The 18323-nt window shown below is 37.1% G+C and overlaps 2 protein-coding genes across 2 annotated transcripts; one reads left to right on the top strand and one right to left on the bottom strand.

Moving 5' to 3' along the window:
- Positions 1 to 1353: 1353 nt before the first annotated feature.
- Positions 1354 to 2772, bottom strand: LOC133814966 (uncharacterized). Its single transcript, XM_062247867.1, has one exon. It carries the CDS (start codon positions 2770 to 2772, stop codon positions 1354 to 1356), a length of 1419 nt encoding a protein of 472 aa, XP_062103851.1.
- Positions 2773 to 4626: 1854 nt separating this feature from the next.
- Positions 4627 to 9778, top strand: LOC133818769 (pentatricopeptide repeat-containing protein At1g06710, mitochondrial). The gene is made up of 3 exons (XM_062251807.1): positions 4627 to 7843; positions 8920 to 9211; positions 9423 to 9778. The coding sequence occupies exons 1-2, from the start codon at positions 4778 to 4780 to the stop codon at positions 8956 to 8958; spliced, it is 3105 nt and encodes a 1034-aa protein (XP_062107791.1). The 5' UTR covers positions 4627 to 4777; the 3' UTR covers positions 8959 to 9211; positions 9423 to 9778.
- Positions 9779 to 18323: the final 8545 nt, after the last annotated feature.

The raw sequence follows: 18323 nt of genomic DNA, 5'->3' as shown, positions 1-18323 counted from the left end.
AGTTTATATTTTTTGTCTTCTTTTTCCTTTATATATTATTAGCTTGGAAATAAATTAATTCAAGAAAACTATTTGTGAACAGTGGAATGGGGGTTGTAACTATTTCCAATGGATTAACCCCCCTATGTGTGAAAGGTCAAAGATGGTGATACCTGGTTTGCTAAGAAGAGTACGTGAGTTTGATGGTGATCTGGGTAGATATTACGAATATGAAGATAGATACGAGTCTTGCTTTGAACCTAGTGTGGAGCCTTTTCAATGTCAAAATTGTGGCTATATGAATGGAAGTTTGGATGGAAGAGTTCATGCAAGTTCCTGGTTGGTAAAGGGAAATGTGAGGAAGATGATGTTTTTTTTTTTTTTTTTTGTAATTGTGTATTGGCTGAAAAAAATTATGTAATGTTCGACTTCCCTATTTATTGTATTTAGTGTTGCTTTCAAGCATAATAAAAATGATGTATTTTATTTAGTGTTCGACCCTTCCCTAAAAAAAAATCATGGCTTCATTGAAATAGTGTAAGAGAAATATATTTATTTAGTGTTGCTTTCAAGCATAATAGAATGATGCACCAAACAAGATATTTTGTCACTGATTAATATTTTCAACTTTACAGAGCAAACATATGACATATTGTTAAGTAGCATAATGTCTACATGTCAAAAGTATTCCTAATGGCCAAGATGTCCCAAAATATTGATAAAGTCAGACTGAATATGTACATGTCAAAAGTATGGTAATGCCTATATTGTATGGCGACTACACCAAAAAGAAAACAAGTTTTCTACATCAAAAGGGTTTAAGATTAAAGAGCAGCTTCTTATTTGGTCTGAGATGTGGAACCACCATTCCTTTGCTTCTGTCTCTTAGCTCGCTCCTTCCTTTTAATAGTTTCAGTAGTAGGATTCTGAGATGGTGGTCTTCCTCTTTTTTTTTGCCTTGCAGGCTGTAATTAAACCAAAAACATAACTCATCATACTTAAGCAAATCACATTCATTTTAACTGCAAATGAATACAAGTCTGGCATACCGTGTACCAAGATTACCTCCATAGTTGCATTCTTGCATGTTACTCATGAATGGCATGTTTGCTTGCAATTGCTGCAGTGATTAACTTGGCCAACTCTCCTAGCCTTTGTTGCAGTAGTAGGTGGTGGTTCATCTGCCTCTTTGTTTCTAGACTTTTTAGGCCTTCCAGGTAAAATTGTCTCTGTTGGAGGATGTATCGGATTCAGACCAGTGTCAGGCCACTTATCTGGGCTAGGCATTGGTTCGATTGGTGTCGCATAAGTTGCTTCATATGCTTGCCTCTTGTAGTAGTCATCTATGAATCCCACTGGATCTAGGTTTGAAAACTAGATAGCAGCTAAAGCATGCCCACACGGTATGCCAGACAATCGGAATAGCCTACATGTGCATGTTTTCGTTTCCAAGTTCACAACAAATGACTGAGCATTGATGCTTTGCAATAAATTTACCTGGAACTTACCACCTCCAGCAAGCATAGGGAAACAATGTTTAGCAACATTCTTGCTTTTCTCAATGATGTCCATAATTCTTTTGGAAACAGGATGCACCCACTTAGAGACACTCATTCTTCTATTGCAGAACAAACTCATCATCCAATGCCTAATATTTTCTAGCAGAGTGATAATAGATTTATCTCTGGCATCAAGAATGGCATTGTCGAAACTTTCACAGAGGTTATTAATAAGAATGTCACATTTCACATGCTCCCTGAAATGAGACTTGGTCCATTCTTCTGGGTTTTTTTTCATCAGCCATTCATACGCCTTGAAATTCTCTTGCTTAATTTCATTCATCCTATTTTTCCATTCCACTTTAGTTGTTGCCCTTGCAGCGGCCCACATCATTTGCTTAAGTAAGAGTCCAGGGAATTGCTTCTTGAAATTGGCATGCATATGTCTCACACAGAATCTCACTTCCGAACCTTGAAATACAGTACTTAATGCCTTTTCTAAGCCCTTTTGCCTATCTGAAATCATTGTTATTCTCTCTGGTTCATCAATCTTCAAATCCTCCTTCAATAAATTTAAAAACCATGTCCAGCTGCCTGTGTACTCCTTCTCCACTACAGCATAAGCCACTGGAAACATGGCATTTGCTGCATCAATGCCAATTGCAGCTAATAACATTCCTTTGCAATATCCTTTTAAAAAACAACCATCCAAGCAGATAAGGGGCCTACAACCATTGAGGAATCCATCTTTACAAGCTTTAAGACATATATACACCCTTTCAAATAACCTCTTTCCATCCTGCATTCTGGTTTTCAATATTGATGTGCTCCCAGGATTTGTCTCTAACAGTTGCTTGCAATAATCTTCCAGTATGGCATATTGTTCCCTTATAGTCCCTTCTAACATCACTTTTGCACAATTCTTTGCTCTGTAGAAAGTTGACCTTGTTGTTCTTGAAAACTGAGTACGTGTTGTTAGCTGCATGAAACATGTGTAAGTTAAGTTTGGGTTTATTCTGAACTGTTCAAGATAATGCTTTACAAGCCAATTGGAGGTTGCATGTTTGTTGTTGAAAACCAATCCACACGTGTGCCTATCCACCAATGTATTTACCCTGAATGAGCGCTTGTCTGACAGTTGGACTCTTGCATAAATGACCCAATTGCAGCCTGCACTCTTGCATTTTGCCCTTACCCTCCTTTGGTCATTGGCCAGCCAAACATACTCCCTGTTAATCTTAATAAAATGCTCCTTCAATGTAGTTCTAAATTGGTCCACGGTAGCAAAAAGCATGCCTAATTTAAATCTGAAGTTATCCATGTGTTGTCGCATGATAGAATTGGTTGTTGGATCTTTTTCTCCTCCTGGCATTACCATCCTCATCTGAACTAGACAAACTTTGTAGGTCTTCCTCACTAACATAAGCACCTTCATCATCATTTGGATCAGCTTGGCTACAACCGTCTGTAACTGAATGCCACCATGTTGCAGGATTAGCATTAGCAAACATCTCTTCAGCCTCACCCTCATTCTGCATGTACTCCTCCTCCTCCATAACAAATTCAGACTCTTCATTACCTTCACCTTCATTTTGCCCATTCTCATTAACAGCAGCTTCATCATGCTGACTCTCTAGACCCCTTTCACCAACATCACCTTCACTCTGAATATTCTCACCAACATCAGCTTCATCATGTTGACTTGGGCCAAAATCTTTATACTCATACTCATATTCGACCTCTTCTCCAACTTGGGCCTCTTCTGCAGCACAATTGAGTTTTGGATTAACAACCACATCGACAAATACATTTGCATCATCAGGCAAGTCTTCAATGACACAACTAGATTGTGTCCATTCCTCTGGCATATTGACAACAAAAAAAGGGTCCTCATCTTCAGAGTTCACAGAGTCAATGTCTACAACTTCAGGACCATCCTCATATCTAATTTCATTGTGATCAAACCAAGGATCTTCATCATCTGATAATGGGTTGACCACTACATCTGCTGAGATAGTTGTATCATCAGGCAACTCTTCTATAGTGCACACCGTCTTCTTAGAAAGTTATGGGATACAAGGAATTGCATCTTTCTCCTTACTCCATTCCAACTCCAAAGTTCTTTCTGGTTGGACCACAAAAATATCCACTTGTCTATACTTTCTCCTCATCATATCTTCAACCATTTCAATAACTTGTTTATCACCAATTACCATTTCAGCAAAATTCAAATGCTTCTCCTTAGGCTTCCACAAAAAACCCACACGCAATTTATACCCTAAGCATTGCACCATCCAATCCAACTCATATCTACTGAAGTAATCAGTGTGATTCCAGTCAAAAAAAGAAACTTTACCTCCATGATACCTTTTGTTGCCAAATGGAGTGAAGAAATTTCCTCCATGGTGCATTGCCACAGTAAAATGGCCCCCACACAGATCTAGCATATCAGATAATAAAAAAATACAAAGAAAGTTAGTGGGAAAATGGACAAACTCATGTGATATACGACAAAACACATTACCCAAACAAAACAAAGAATATCCCACAAAAGTACATGCACAACACAGTCAGGGGCTTACCATATCCATGGGGTTCTTCGTCCTCAGTCCGAAGCATGGGCATTTTGTTCCAGTTCCTCCTCCTGCTTCGTCGTCGTCCTCAATCCGAAATGGTAAAAAGCAAGGGGTTCTTCGTCCTCAGTCTTCGTCGTCCTCCTCAATCCGAAATGGTAAAAAGCAGGGGGGGTCTTCGTCGTCGTCCTCTGTGATCTTCGTAGTCTCAAGAAATTAGTTTCAGAAAAAACTTTGAATGTGGGTTTGCCTTTTCTACATGAAATGTGGGTATAAAGAAAGCATTCCCTGCTCAAGCCGTTGGAAAACTTTTTTTTGATTTGCAGTTAATATTTTAAAGCATATGTGTGTGGGTTTGTACACGCAATTGGCCACGTAAGCATTTTTAACGCTATTAGGGGTTAAGTAGTGACGGAGACACAGTTCATGTGGGTTTGGGTATATTCACCGCGAAAAATAAATATTGGGTGTATAAGTGGAACAACATAAAAACAATGAGTATTTTCGCAGGTAAAAATCCTTTTTAAAATCCATTTTCCAACATACCAACCATACCCTTGTCTTAACTTTTTGTCAAAAAAAAAAAAAAGTATTGAAACTTGAAATGAACGAGTGAACCGCGTTACCTTGTCTTCCCGCCGCCCCCACTGCTATCGACCACTGATGACGACGGTGATATCGGTTACTCAAAGGTAACCAAATTCATATTCATATTCATATTGATGTATGAGTATATTGCATTACTTAGCCCATTTTACTTTCTCTGATTTTAAAGAACAATCTCTTAAGACCTTTCTTATGATGCAAAAAAGAGGGTTTAAGACACTCTTTCAGTTTCAGTCAATCCCCAAAATTTTCAAAAACCCCTTACCACTGATCCTGCTCCCTTCTTCGAAAACCTCATCCCAAACCACTTCCAATACTCACCGCCATACTCCCTTCGCCACCAGATTCCTCTCCACTTCTTTACCGGATGATCTTCAAGGATTGGTCGACCCGCAAGACCCTTTGGCGCTGGAGGCTTCCCGCGTGGAGTCTTTTTCAGCCCAAGAATTTGCTCTCTTGCGTGACTCATTGGATTCCAATGTTGTTGATTCTGGCAATTCGGAAGGTAAGATTGCGTCAGGGAAGTTTTCGAGTGAGGCACTTTTAATTTACACAGCGATTAGAGATTATAATGATGGGTTTGGTGACCAGACTCAGAGATTTCTTAGGCAGTATAGGGACAAGTTGAGTGAAAGTTTGGTGGTTGATATCTTGAATCTTGTACAAAATCCTGAATTGGGTGTGAAGTTTTTCATCTGGGCTGGTCGCCAAATTGGGTATAGCCACACTTTTCCTGTGTACAATGCATTGTTGGAGGTGTTGAAGTGTGATGGTAAGCGTAGAATACCAGAATGTTTTCTTCAAGAAATTAAGAGTGATGACAGGGAGGTTCTTGGGAAGTTGCTCAATGTTTTGATTAGGAAGTATTGCCGAAATGGATGTTGGAATGTAGCTCTTGAAGAATTGGGGAGGCTAAAGAATTATGGGTACAAACCAACCAGAGCAACTTACAATGCATTGGTTCAAGTATTTACAGCAGCTAATCGGTTGGACACTGCACAGTTGGTCTACCGGGAGATGTGGGACTTGGGGTTTAGGATGGATGGGTTCACGTTAGGTTGTTTTGCCCATACGCTTTGCAAGGTTGGGAAATGGAGGGAAGCCCTCACTTTGATTGAGAAGGAAGAGTTTGTGCCTGATACAATTCTCTATACGAAGATGATATCTGGAATGTGTGAAGCTTCCCTTTTTGAAGAAGCTATGGACTTCTTGAACAGAATGCGGTCTAGCTCTTGCATTCCAAATGTTGTGACATATAGGATTTTGCTTTGTGGCTGTTTAAGAAAAGGGCAGCTTGGTAGATGTAAGAGAATTCTTAATATGATGATTGCAGAAGGTTGTTATCCCAGTCCTAAGATATTTAATTCTCTTATCCATGCTTACTGCAGATCAGAAGATTACAGTTATGCCTATAAATTGGTAAAGAAAATGGTAAAATGTGGTTGTCAGCCTGGATATGTTGTTTATAATATCTTGATTGGTGGTATATGTAGCAAAGAAGAATTACCGAGCTCAGATTTGTTGGATTTGGCTGAAAACGCTTATAGTGAGATGCTTGATGCGGGGATTGTGTTAAATAAGGTCAACACTAGTAACTTTGTTAGCTATCTTTGTGGTGCCAGAAAATTTGAGAAAGCCTATAATGTTATCAGTGATATGATAGGCAAGGGCTTTGTTCCTGATACTAGTACATACTCTAAGGTGATTGGTTTTCTGTGCAACTCCACCAGGATAGAAAAAGCTTTTTCATTGTTCGAAGAAATGAAAAGGAATGGTGTTGTTCCTGATGTCTATACATATACTATTATGATTGATAGTTTTTGTAAAGCTGGCCTTGTTCAACAGGCTTACAATTTGTTTGATGAGATGATACTAAATGGTTGTTCCCCGAATGTGGTTACTTTTACTGCTCTTATACATGCATACCTTAAAGCTAGGAAGGTGTCCAATGCAAATGAACTATTTCAAATGATGTCAAAAGAAGGTTGTGCCCCAAATGTTGTTACATATACAGCTTTGATAGATGGACATTGTAAAGCTGGTGAAACTGAAAAAGCTTGTCTAATTTATGAAAGAATGATAGGTAATGTTGACAGCCCTGACTTGGATTTATATTTCAGAAATGGTGATTGCAGTTCAGAAAAACCAAATGTTTTTACATACGGAGCTTTGGTGGATGGTTTGTGTAAAGCTCATAAGGTCAAAGAGGCTCGTGATTTATTGGGTGCTATGTCTGCAGGAGGTTGTGAACCTAACCATATTGTGTATGATGCTCTCATAGATGGATTTTGCAAGGCTGGAAAGCTTGATGAAGCGCAGAATGTATTTTCAAAGATGTCAGAGCATGGTTATAGTCCAACCATATACACTTATGGCTCTTTGATTGATAGGCTGTTTAAGGATAAAAGATTGGATCTTGTCTTGAAAGTATTGTCTAAAATGCTAGAAAACTCATGCACCCCCAATGTTGTTATCTATACAGAGATGATTGATGGCCTGTGTAAAGTGGGAAAGCTAGATGAGGCCTATAAGCTCATGTTAATGATGGAGGAAAAAAAGTGTCACCCAAATGTTGTGACTTATACTGCAATGATGGATGGTTTTGGGAAAGCCGGTAAAATTGACAGATGCCTTGAACTCTTGCAAGAGATGAGCTTGAAGGGTTGTGCTCCAAATTTTATCACATACAATGTTTTAATTAATCACTGCTGTGCTGTGGGCCGCTTGCACGAGGCACATGAACTTTTGGAGGAGATGAAACAAACATATTGGCCAAAGCATATGGCAAGCTACCAAAAGGTTATTGAAGGTTATAGCAGAGAGTTCCTAGTCTCTCTTGGGATTTTAAATGAGATGGGTGATACTGATTCAGTGCCAATTTTTTCAGTATATAGTATTCTGATTGATAATTTTGTGAAGGCGGGAAAAGTCGAAGTGGCTTTGGAGTTGTTTGAAGAGATTTCATCATCAACACCATTAACACCTTTAAGCAAGAATATGTATATTTCTTTGATTGAGAGCCTTTCAAATGCAAGTAAGGTTGGCAAGGCATTTGAATTGTTTGCTGATATGTTAAGACGTGGTGGAGTTCCACATCTAGGTACTCTTGTTCACCTTATTAAAGGACTCACTAAACTCAAAATGTGGGATGAAGCACTTCAGTTATCAGACAGCATACAAAAAATGGTTTGTCATTTTCTATTTCCTTTTCTTATTTTGCAATTTACCGAGCATTAATTTATTTACATAATAATGTTGTATTTTCTTTAATTTCTAGACTACTCAATCCATTGTTTCTTATAAGTTTACCATTATGGTTTTTAAATTTTCTTGACTTAAATAATTGTATTCTTGAAAAATTAAATATTTCCTAAATGAAAATAAGCTTTTATTCGTATAATAAACTAAAGCGAACGCTTGCAGAAATGATACCTCTCTTGCATGTTTATGTGATGGTTTTTTTTGCTCATCATTTTGCTTTTAGGCAAGCACACACTAGAAGCTTTCTGCATCCTTTTCTTTCTATATCTTGGAATTATCTGAGAAATTGCCTTTTGTTTTTCATTACTGTATGCATTATCGTGAATTTAAATATTTGATTAAGGCCCAGTATGTGTGATGTTTGTTCAGTATGGTTTGCTTACACATGGTCTGGCTTCTTTCCGTCAGAACTTCCGGATGTTTCCATTTCTTTTTGTGTTTAATAAGGAGCGTCATTTTAAAACTCAAACCTGCTAATTTGGTTTACAGGAGTTCTGGAAATTTACAGAAGATATAAAATAAATTAAATAACAATATTGTTTTATACAGCAGATGTAAACATGGCAATTATAGCCCGTTAATTCCCCCTTGAATTTATTTGTGAAAAAATCATTTTCCAATTTAGACTTCATATAGTATCCCAGCAGTTGGCTAGGAGTAAATTATTTTCTCAGCTGTCCTCTCTCAGTATCTGGTTGTTTGCACTTGTGGTGTGTGAAAGGATACGAAACTATACTTCTTTTGATAATTTCCCTGATTCTTCAATTTAAATTTATTTTGTGATGATGTAAAAATAGCAATTATTTATGCAAGTTAACATTTGTAGCATTTCTTTTTCCCTCAATCTGTGCTTTATTATACTCTACTTCATTGGGAAATCTTTTTGTTTATAAACCAATTAGTGTGGCTATTCATATAAAGACACATTTTTCTTCTATTTATAATATCTATCTTCGAGAAGTTTCTAATGATACGCATCCTGTGAAATTCCAACTGAGCAGGATATCGATTGGCAACAACATGAAGAGACGCCCGACTGAAACTAGGCTCTTTTGGCATAGCTTATTGATGCTTGGTTTGATGATTACTAATGGTGTCTGGAAGTTTTATTTGAGAGATGGACATCTTAGCGGATTATTCCTGTAGGCATATGTAAAACCTGAGGAAATGGGTGTGCATTGTGCTTAATCGAAGGATTCAGCAGGATTTTGAAAGCTGTACTTCGTCTTATGAAGTAGCAGGAGACGTGAAAAGCCCGAAGAACCTTCAATTCCTTGCAAGAAAAAGTTTACCGTAAGAGTTCTTATAGGCGATACAATTATTTTTAATTTATGGCAATAGACAGATCTGAGTATTAAGTTTTTTTGCTGAACATTTTAGTGTTAAATTTTTTTTGAAGAGTTGCTATGATAGCGATACTTTAAAGTTGCTATGGTAGTGATACTTTTAAGTTGTATATTCAACTTTTGAATTTTCTAAGATGCAAGTTCTTTACGTTGTGTAGGAATACAAAGACGGATTCAAGATTGATCATTACAGAAATTGAAAGCGTGCATTGATGACGTAGTGTTTTGTGTAGCTGACATTTGATTCAATCCAAGACTGGGAATGCAAGTTAGCAAGCAAGCAAGAAAGAAAGGTACAGTTACAAAGGTGAAGTTCCACAGTATCTTGAATAAGATCCCATGTTTGTGCGGGGTTCTTTTCAATACTTCCATACCCTTCTGGTTCAACTCTCTCTCTCTCTCTCTCATAAGATCCCTTGTTTGTCCATCCGAAATTTTGGAATGCGGATCTCTTGTTGTAAAAGGAAACCCTTTGGTCTTATTGGTATTGTTTTTTATTCTTTTTATTTTTAAAGTTGTGTTTTTGTATATGAGAATAGAAAATAATTTTTATTATTTTTTAATATAAGTTGCGTTTTACTAAATTTTTTTTTTCAATTATTTCCAAAAAATAATAGAAAAATTTATAAATATATTTAGAAAGAAAAAATATTACAAAAGTTTGTAAAAAAAATAATGATAAATTCATTGAAGAGGTCATAAGAGAAAAACAAAGAGATGGACAATGATGAGAGAAAATAATGAAAAATAGGTATGAAGAAAATATATTTGGAGAAAATGATTAAAACAAAATAAGGAGAGAAATGTATTGTGAGAAAATAAGTAAACAAAAAAAGAGGAGAGATAAAGTAATGATTGAAAAATAATGTGGTGAAAGAAATAAAAAATATGGACAAAACCAATTAAAGAGGTTATAAGAGAAAATGAACGGATGGAAGGTGTTGAGAAAAAAAATAATGAAAAATAGATATTTAAAGAAACTTATTTGAAGAAAATGATGTGGTAGAAAAAATGACTAATAATAAAGTGATAAAGAAAGAAAATAAAAAGGAAGAAAAATAAAAAAAAAGAAAATAATGAAAGAGAAATTGATGATTGAAAAATTAATTTATTGAAATTAATAAATAAAAAAAGGTAAATTACAGTAAATGGTCCTGAAAGAGTGCACTGGGAAGCTACATGTCCATATTTTAAAAAGTTGAGTAAAACAGTCCTTTTTAGTTTGCTTTAGATTATTAATTACTTAATATGCCTTTGTCATAGTGGTCTGCAAGTGACTCTGTTTTCTCTCGGTTGTCAGTGACCTTTTTGTTTCTCTTTTTTTTTTTTTTTTTGCTTGATTCGCTTGATTTGACGGCTACGCACAAGAATACTGGGTTGGAATTGGACGAAATTGTCAATAGAACAGTTCGACTTTCTGTTGATAATGATGATGATCAATGGAAAGTAACGAACCTACTGAAACTATGGGAAATATGTCAATGGTGGGCCGAGTGAGTGTTGTCGAAACGGAAATGTAAGGAAAACTTCCCTAAAACTGTCTTTGGACGTATTTGGGAAGTAAAAGTTGGTTGGGAGAAGAAAGTTCTCGAGCAGAAGGAGGGAAGCACGTATGTAGGATTCACTTTTGAGCAAGAATGGCTAAGTAAGCGAGTTCTGCAGAGGATGCCATGGACGTTTAATGGAGGTATCCTGATTGGCGAAGAATGGCCTTCGTCAGGGAATTGGAACGATGTTAAACTAGATGGAGTTGCCTGTTGGGTGAGAATGATGAACTTTCATCCAAAGGCCTTGACTCAAAATAATGCATGGCGGTTAGGAGGAATGGCTGGTACAGTACTGGAACTTAAATGGGATAATTTGAAGTTGATGATAATGAAGAAGGAGGTGAGAGCAAAAATAAAGTTTCATATAAACAAGCTTATCTTTGTAGGAAAGTTTCTCCTGGCGGATGATCAAAAGCATTGGGTACAATTTAAATTTTGACTATTTGTCGATGTTATGTTTCAACTGTGGGTCGTGGGGACATGACCAATGAGGATGTGATTAGGCAAGAGTCATGGTTGCAGGTCAAGACAGAGTCTTGGTACCACTTTATGACAATTGGCTTAAAATTTATGATGTGAATAAGGATTGATTCAGTACTAATTTGAATATAAAAAATGGCAATGTGAATCAGATTGAAAGGCAGAGTGCGGCCGGAGAAGTTACGCCGTTGAGGAAGATAGAACGGTTACATGGGGATGGTAGTTGTAGGGATAACGCCTCCAACGTGCATAATGGCAGTTCAAATGAACTTGAAAAATAAAACAACAAAAAAATGGCTAAACGTGGGGCATATATATTGGAGAATGTGGAGACTCATTATGTGGAAGTTTTGGAGGGAAGAGAAATACAAACACATGTCAATTTGAAAGAAAGACTATGCGGAGGAAATAAGAGTGAGGAGGTGACTGGTGGTAAAATTTTGCAAGTAAGATAAGTGGAAATGAGGTGTCCTATCTTTTGGGCCTAAGCTACTCAAAGTCGATGCCTTCCTATCAGGCCTAGCTAAGTGTGAACTCTCATATTTTGGAAACTAACATTGGTTCGGCCATCATGCTGAACAACGAACTTGGAAACGCATACCTTAATGTGGAGGTAAGGAAGAAACTCAGCAGAGTGAGATTACGACTGAGAACGTAATAGGCAAGAGAAGTGGCGAGCAGCTGGAAGCAGTTGAGGGTCCTTTTACAAACAGAGAACTGAAGAGGAGAAAGGCTATTGGCCTAGAGATTGTGGATGGCTATTCTATTGATTCACTTAAATTGGGTTTGGAAGGACAATTTTCGATTGGTAATGGACAATTAAAAAAATGGGTAGGGGAAAGAACAAATGGGGAAGAAAAAAGAGTCTCTCAAGAATAAGGCGCGGAAGTATTGAAGCAAGGTGGCAAGTATTGAAGGAAAAACAAAAGAAGAAACAAAGGAACTCACTTGGTGTCTGGGTATGTGTTCTACTGATGGTTCTGTTCTTGGTATCTGTCTGGGGCATAGTATTTCTAGCACAATTGATTTCCCTATTCCTTCTTTTGATGATGAAGTGGTGAGCCTTGCGATGCAAGGCCGTCGATCACAATGAAAATATTTTGCTGGAACCTTGTACATTCAATGCATTAAAATCCCACGTTGACATTCATAAGCCTGAGTTTGTTTGTTTGTTAGAATTTCTAATGCAATCAAATAACAGCACAAACAATAATCTCCAATACATAATCTAAAATCATGTCACTATAAATACGTTTATGAGAAATTCTAAATCATAATTCTATAGATTCTTTGCTAAATTAAAAAAGAAGATTAACACAAGAGCAGAAGCATTAACCTGAGGTCATTGTTGGAGATTGCATAGATGATTTAGATCTTCCTATGTATTATGTATCTCTATGAGAAAAGAGTTTCTCTTTTCTTTTCTTTTCTGCTAATGGGATGACAGACAGAATAGAATGATACATATATATATATATAGGGGACCACAACCCTAATTTATAATTAGTGATTTCCAATTTTGTCTATTATAAAATTAAAAATTCACTTTCATGTTCTTACACATTAAATCCATGACATTTTAATACCCTATGATATTTAAAACATAATTAGTCACTTAATTTTATATCACATTTTATAATAGCATTATACATTATACATATGTGCCCATAAAATAGGATTTTAATCCAACAATCTCCTACTTGGGCAACATATGTTTCCTTATAAATGTACAAATTTATGAGCTCAAAATTTGCTATCATATAAAGGTATTCTTTAACAATCTTGTCCATCAACCATATCCATATAGGATCAAAGCGGTCTTTGTCATATTAATCATGACTAAACCCATCAATGGTCACATATACAAATACAGTCAAATGACATAGATCAATCATGGATGCGTAGCATGGAAATTACATGCAATGTGAACCAAACATGTCTAGTTCTAATTGGTCCTCCTTAAACTTTAGTGAGATCAGAATCATAACTGAAAAACTTCATTTCTGATCAGAAAAATAACCAAATACATAAAATGTTTGAAATAAACATAAAGCAAATAAAATACAAACTCCCACTAAATCATGACATCCTCAAACAATATAATACTCATATGAGCAATGTGCTCATGAAAGACCTTGGGTGGTAATCCCTTTGTGAGCGGATCCGCTATCATGGAGTGTGTCCCAATGTGCTCTATGGATATTTGTCCACTCTGCACTCTTTCTTTCACAACTAGGAACTTTATGTCAATATGCTTTGACTTGGATGAGCTCCTGTTGTTGTTGGAATATAATACTGCTCAATTATTGTCACAAAATAACTTGAGTGGTCTTTCTACATTCTCCAAAATGCGTAGCCCAATGACAAAGTTTCGCAGCCATATTCCATGACTTGATGCCTCATAGCATGCTACAAATTCTGCTGCCATAGTGGAAGAAGCTACAAGTGTCTGTTTGGCACTTTTCCAAGAAATAGCTCCTCCAGCTAACATGTAAATATAGCCTGATGTAGACTTTCTGCTATCTTGGCACCCAGCGAAATCAGAATCAGAATACCCTACGACCTCCAAACGATCTGATTTCTTATATGTGAGCATGTAACCTTTTGTTCTCTGAAGATGCCTCATAACCCTCTTGGTTGCTATCCAATGGTCCATACCAGGGTTGCTTAAATATCTGCCTAACATTCCAACAATGTATGCAATATCCGAACGCATACAAACTTGAGCACACATCAAACTCCCAACAGTTGATGCATAGGGAATCTTTTGCATTTCCTAAATTTCAAGGTTACTTTTAGGGCACTGACTAAGACTGAATTTGTCTCCTTCAGCAACAGGGGTATCATCTGGTCTATAATCTTGCATGCCAAATCTTTTGAGTACTTTATCGATATAGCTCTTTTGTGATAATCCAAGAATCCCTCGAGAACGATCTCGGTGTATCTGAATTCCTAATACAAAAGAGGCGTTCCCAAGATCTTTCATCTCAAAATGCTTAGATAGAAATCTCTTGGTTTCGTGCAATAAGCCTATATCATTAGTGGCAAGCAATATGTCATCGACATATAGAACCAGGAATATATACTTACTCTCACTGAACTTGTGATATACACAATCATCAACAACATTCATCTCAAAACCGAATGAGATAATTACTTGGTGAAATTTGTGATACCATTGACGAGAAGCTTGCTTGAGTCCATAGATGGTGTAACGACCCAAAATCGCTAATAAGGCTTAAGGGCCTTGATTAGCATGCCTGGAGGGCATAATGGGATTTATGTGTGATTTTATGAGTTAAATGCATGGTTATGATTTAAAGCATGTTATTTGGCTATTTGTTTATCTGAGATGCATGACTACGTATATTAGTATGCATGTAGGCCCGGATCGTGTTAGAAAGGGCGTAATTGTAATTTTGGCCATGTTGGGCATAACTGTATTAGTATGTGATAATTTTATTCTGTGAGTTGTACCACGTGAGTGTGGTTTTATTATTGTGATGCACGTGCCGAGACGGTCTTAGAGAGCTAGTTAACTCAAGAGTCACAACGGGATTTCTATACCCGGCTCGGGAGGAGCCTAGGGGTACTTTGGGAGTTTTATGGTTAAGTTGAGATTTAGCGGGTAATGGTTATTGGAGATTTAGTAACCTGGGTAACCATTAGTTACTGCTGTGGGTAACAAGTTTTAAGGTAAAAAGTGATAGAATTGAAATGATGTGTAAAGACTTAAGTGCCCTTGAAGGTTTAGTTAGGAGGGATTAGTAGGAAAGGGTAATATGGTCTTTTGGCAAGGGTTATAGACATATTGCAGCTGAGATTTAGGGGTATTCGGTTTGGGCATTTATGTCACTTAAGGCTTGATAGAAATTGAAGAGAAGAAAGAGAAGGAGAAAGAAGGTTAGGGCAAGAAGAAGAAGAGAAGGAGAAGTGGGAGTCTAGGAGGAGATCAAGGACTTTGTGTGGGTTCTCCATTTGAGGTAAGGGTTTTATACACATCTAAGTTTTGATTTCTGTTTTGATTTGTAAAATCTAGAGCTTGAGTTGTGTGTTTGAGTTGCTGAAAATAGGAATCAAGGGGTGGATTCTTGAGTGTGTTGATGTTTTGATCTTGTATCTAGTGCCTATAGGTTGTTATATTGTTCATATGAAGCTTGGAATTGAGTTTTGGGGTTTGGGTATTGGTTTGGTATGATTTGGGAAGGTTTTAGCTCGGAGAAAACGCAGGAGAAAACCCAGAATTCTGGGTCTGCGAAGGCGTGCCGCGGCACAGCTTTTTCGTGCCGCGGCAAGGAGCCCCTGTCTGATGGGTGCTGCGGCACAAGAAAGTTGTGCCGTGGCACAAGGCCATTTTCAGGGCACCAAAAGTTGCATTTTTGAGCTTTTGCTCCGGGGGTTCGGGGGATGTTTCCGATGAATTGTTTTAGGGATTTGGGAGTCCCGAGAGTGTGGGATTGGTCCCGGGAAGCGGTTTTTGATTTGATTAGTATTGAGGGATGTTTCTTGTGTGTTGTGACTAGGATGTTGGTGAGGCTCGTGCTAGAGGACCGTGCTCGCGGCTTTAGTGCATCAGGAGGCTCGGAATACAGGTAAGAAAACTATAACACCCGTAGGATAGGGCGTGGGCCCATAGTGTGATTGCGGGGCACGACCCTATATTGCATGATGAGATGATTGCCGGGCATGGCCCTATATTGCATTACATGTTAGGGTGTAGACTTACATGTATTGATAATTGTATGAATGTTGTTTGATTTATGCTATGTATGATTATAATGAAATGAACGGCAAGGGCCGAGTGCGGCGTAGGCCGGGTACGGCAGCGGAGCCGGAAGTAACACCTAGCACATGGGATGCTTATGGTGAGGGTAGGACCCAGGGGATACGTGTGATATCCCTGCGGTGAGGACCGAGACCCCAGGCTTCGGTAAGGCTTCGGGGGCGGCATGGCCGTGTTTGCTTAGTCTAATGGTTGACTTGTTTGTATGTGGATTATCTGTTATGATAAACTGTATAAATTGCATATGTTATGTTCTGCATGAGTTTTCTTGCTGGGCTTCGGCTCACGGGTGCTCTGTGTTGCAGGTAAGGGCAATGTCTGAGTCAACCAACCATGAGTACGGAGAGCGTGAAGCGACGCGTACATGTTTGGCCTACCCGGCTACTTTGGCTGGGGGTTTATTCGAAAAATTGCTGTAATAATCTAGGATTTTTATGATTGATCAACTATAAACTCATTTTAAGATGTAAATAGTTTTCAAACCTTATTTTGGGATCCCAAATGTTTAATACTAGAAGTTTTCATTGAATCAACGCATTTTCAAAGATTACAGCCTTAAATTTTAATTAGTCACACTTTCGTAAGAAAACCTCGGTTAGCGAGTTCTTTGCACACTGTTTTGTCTTAAAACTCACTTAGTAACGGCTCTAAGGAAGTAGGGCGTTACAGATGGATTTTGTCAATTTGCAAACCATATTCTTTGGGTCTCCTGACACAAAGTTTTCTGGTTGCACCATATAAATTTTCTCGTCAATGTCTCCATTGAGAAACACAGTTTTAACATCCATCTGATGTAGCTCAAGATCAAGGTGAGCAACAAGTGGCATTATTATTCTAAAAGAGTCTTTCGATGAAACTAGAGAGAAAGTCTCTGTATAATCAATGCCTTCTTTTTGAGTACCTTTAGCTACAAGACGCGCTTTATACCTCTCCACATTACCATTTGCATCCCTCTTGGTTTTAAACATCCATTTACAACCAATTGGTTTTGCACCGTCTGGTAATGGGACAAGTTCTCAAACTTTCTTGTCTTGCATAGACTTATACTTTTCTTTCATGGCATCAATCCACTTTTGAGAGTTAGAACTTTTAATGGCCTGATGAAAATTGATTGGATCATCTTCCATCATTCCATTGTCTGTTGGAAATGTGCCCTGAAAGCATATGTAGTAGACATTGTTTTATGAAATAAATAAATAAATTGAATTTGTTATGCATATATTTTATGGACTATATTATTCTATGATAATATTATATAAATATCAGGAAAATTCCTAAGTTCATATATGTGATCTCAAACACATATTGGTATGGGAGGATTGTGTTTGAGATAAATAAACTTAAATAGTTCGCAGTAAAATAAAGTTATGGAATCTTTATATTAATTACTGCAAGTACGGTCCACTAGTATTATGAATACATGTGATCTAAATCTGGATCACTAGTGTGGTAGGACACTTTAGTGGAGGTGCTTTATATATTAGAGAATATATAGAACTGGATCAGATATGTTTATTAATACTTAGTTAAATACCGTTTCGAAGTATTAATTAAATATATCAACTGATGATCATATATAAATAGATCTTAATCCTGAAGTTACTATGAACTCCTGTTTATTTTATATGAGTTCTTTGATTCACTTGTTAGGGTTTGTCAGAATGATCAGGCTAGAAACTTTTGTTTTGGGAACTCATTAATATAGATGGTTGGGGACATAGTATACATATATGGAATCTATGCCTTCTCGCAAGAGATTGAATAATGGTTCTCTTAAGGGTTGACTTTTGGGACTGAAAGGTTATTGAGCTCAAATTCATAATTTAGTTATGAATTAACCTTTACTAGTAGAGTCAATGGTACTTAAGGAAACAAGAGATAATTAAAAGGGTAAAACGGTAATTTTATTCCCGATTAATTATGAACCATTATTAGAGGGTCAAGTTGTATGCAATGATTATATCAATGGACGCTTTATGATTATAAAGTACTCAGTAAATGAAATGTCTATAATTACAAGAGTGCAGCCTCATATTTATAGTGGAATAATCATGAGATTAATAAATTAAGATTATTTAATTAAAGAGTTTAATTAATAATCTAAAATTTATTGGAGCTTGGAATTATAGGTCCATAGGTCCCCATAGCGGCTCTATCAACACTGTTCAAGGTAAGAGATGATATGAAGGGAAAATAGTTTGAAGACATATTTAAGAAGAAATTTGTTCTTCATGCCAAATATGCAATTA

Source organism: Humulus lupulus, chromosome 2 (genome assembly GCF_963169125.1).
Source record: "Humulus lupulus chromosome 2, drHumLupu1.1, whole genome shotgun sequence".
NCBI lineage: Eukaryota > Viridiplantae > Streptophyta > Magnoliopsida > Rosales > Cannabaceae > Humulus > Humulus lupulus.
This window is presented reverse-complemented; position numbering and strand designations above follow the sequence as displayed.

Excerpts from the sequence above, each read along its gene's own strand:
- LOC133814966 (XM_062247867.1), bottom strand. The coding sequence starts at position 2,772 with ATGCTTTTTGCTACCGTGGACCAATTTAGAACTACATTGAAGGAGCAT.
- LOC133818769 (XM_062251807.1), top strand. The coding sequence starts at position 4,778 with ATGAGTATATTGCATTACTTAGCCCATTTTACTTTCTCTGATTTTAAA. Across the intron at positions 7,844-8,919 it reads CAGACAGCATACAAAAAATG|GATATCGATTGGCAACAACA; the intron begins GTTTGTCATTTT and ends CCAACTGAGCAG.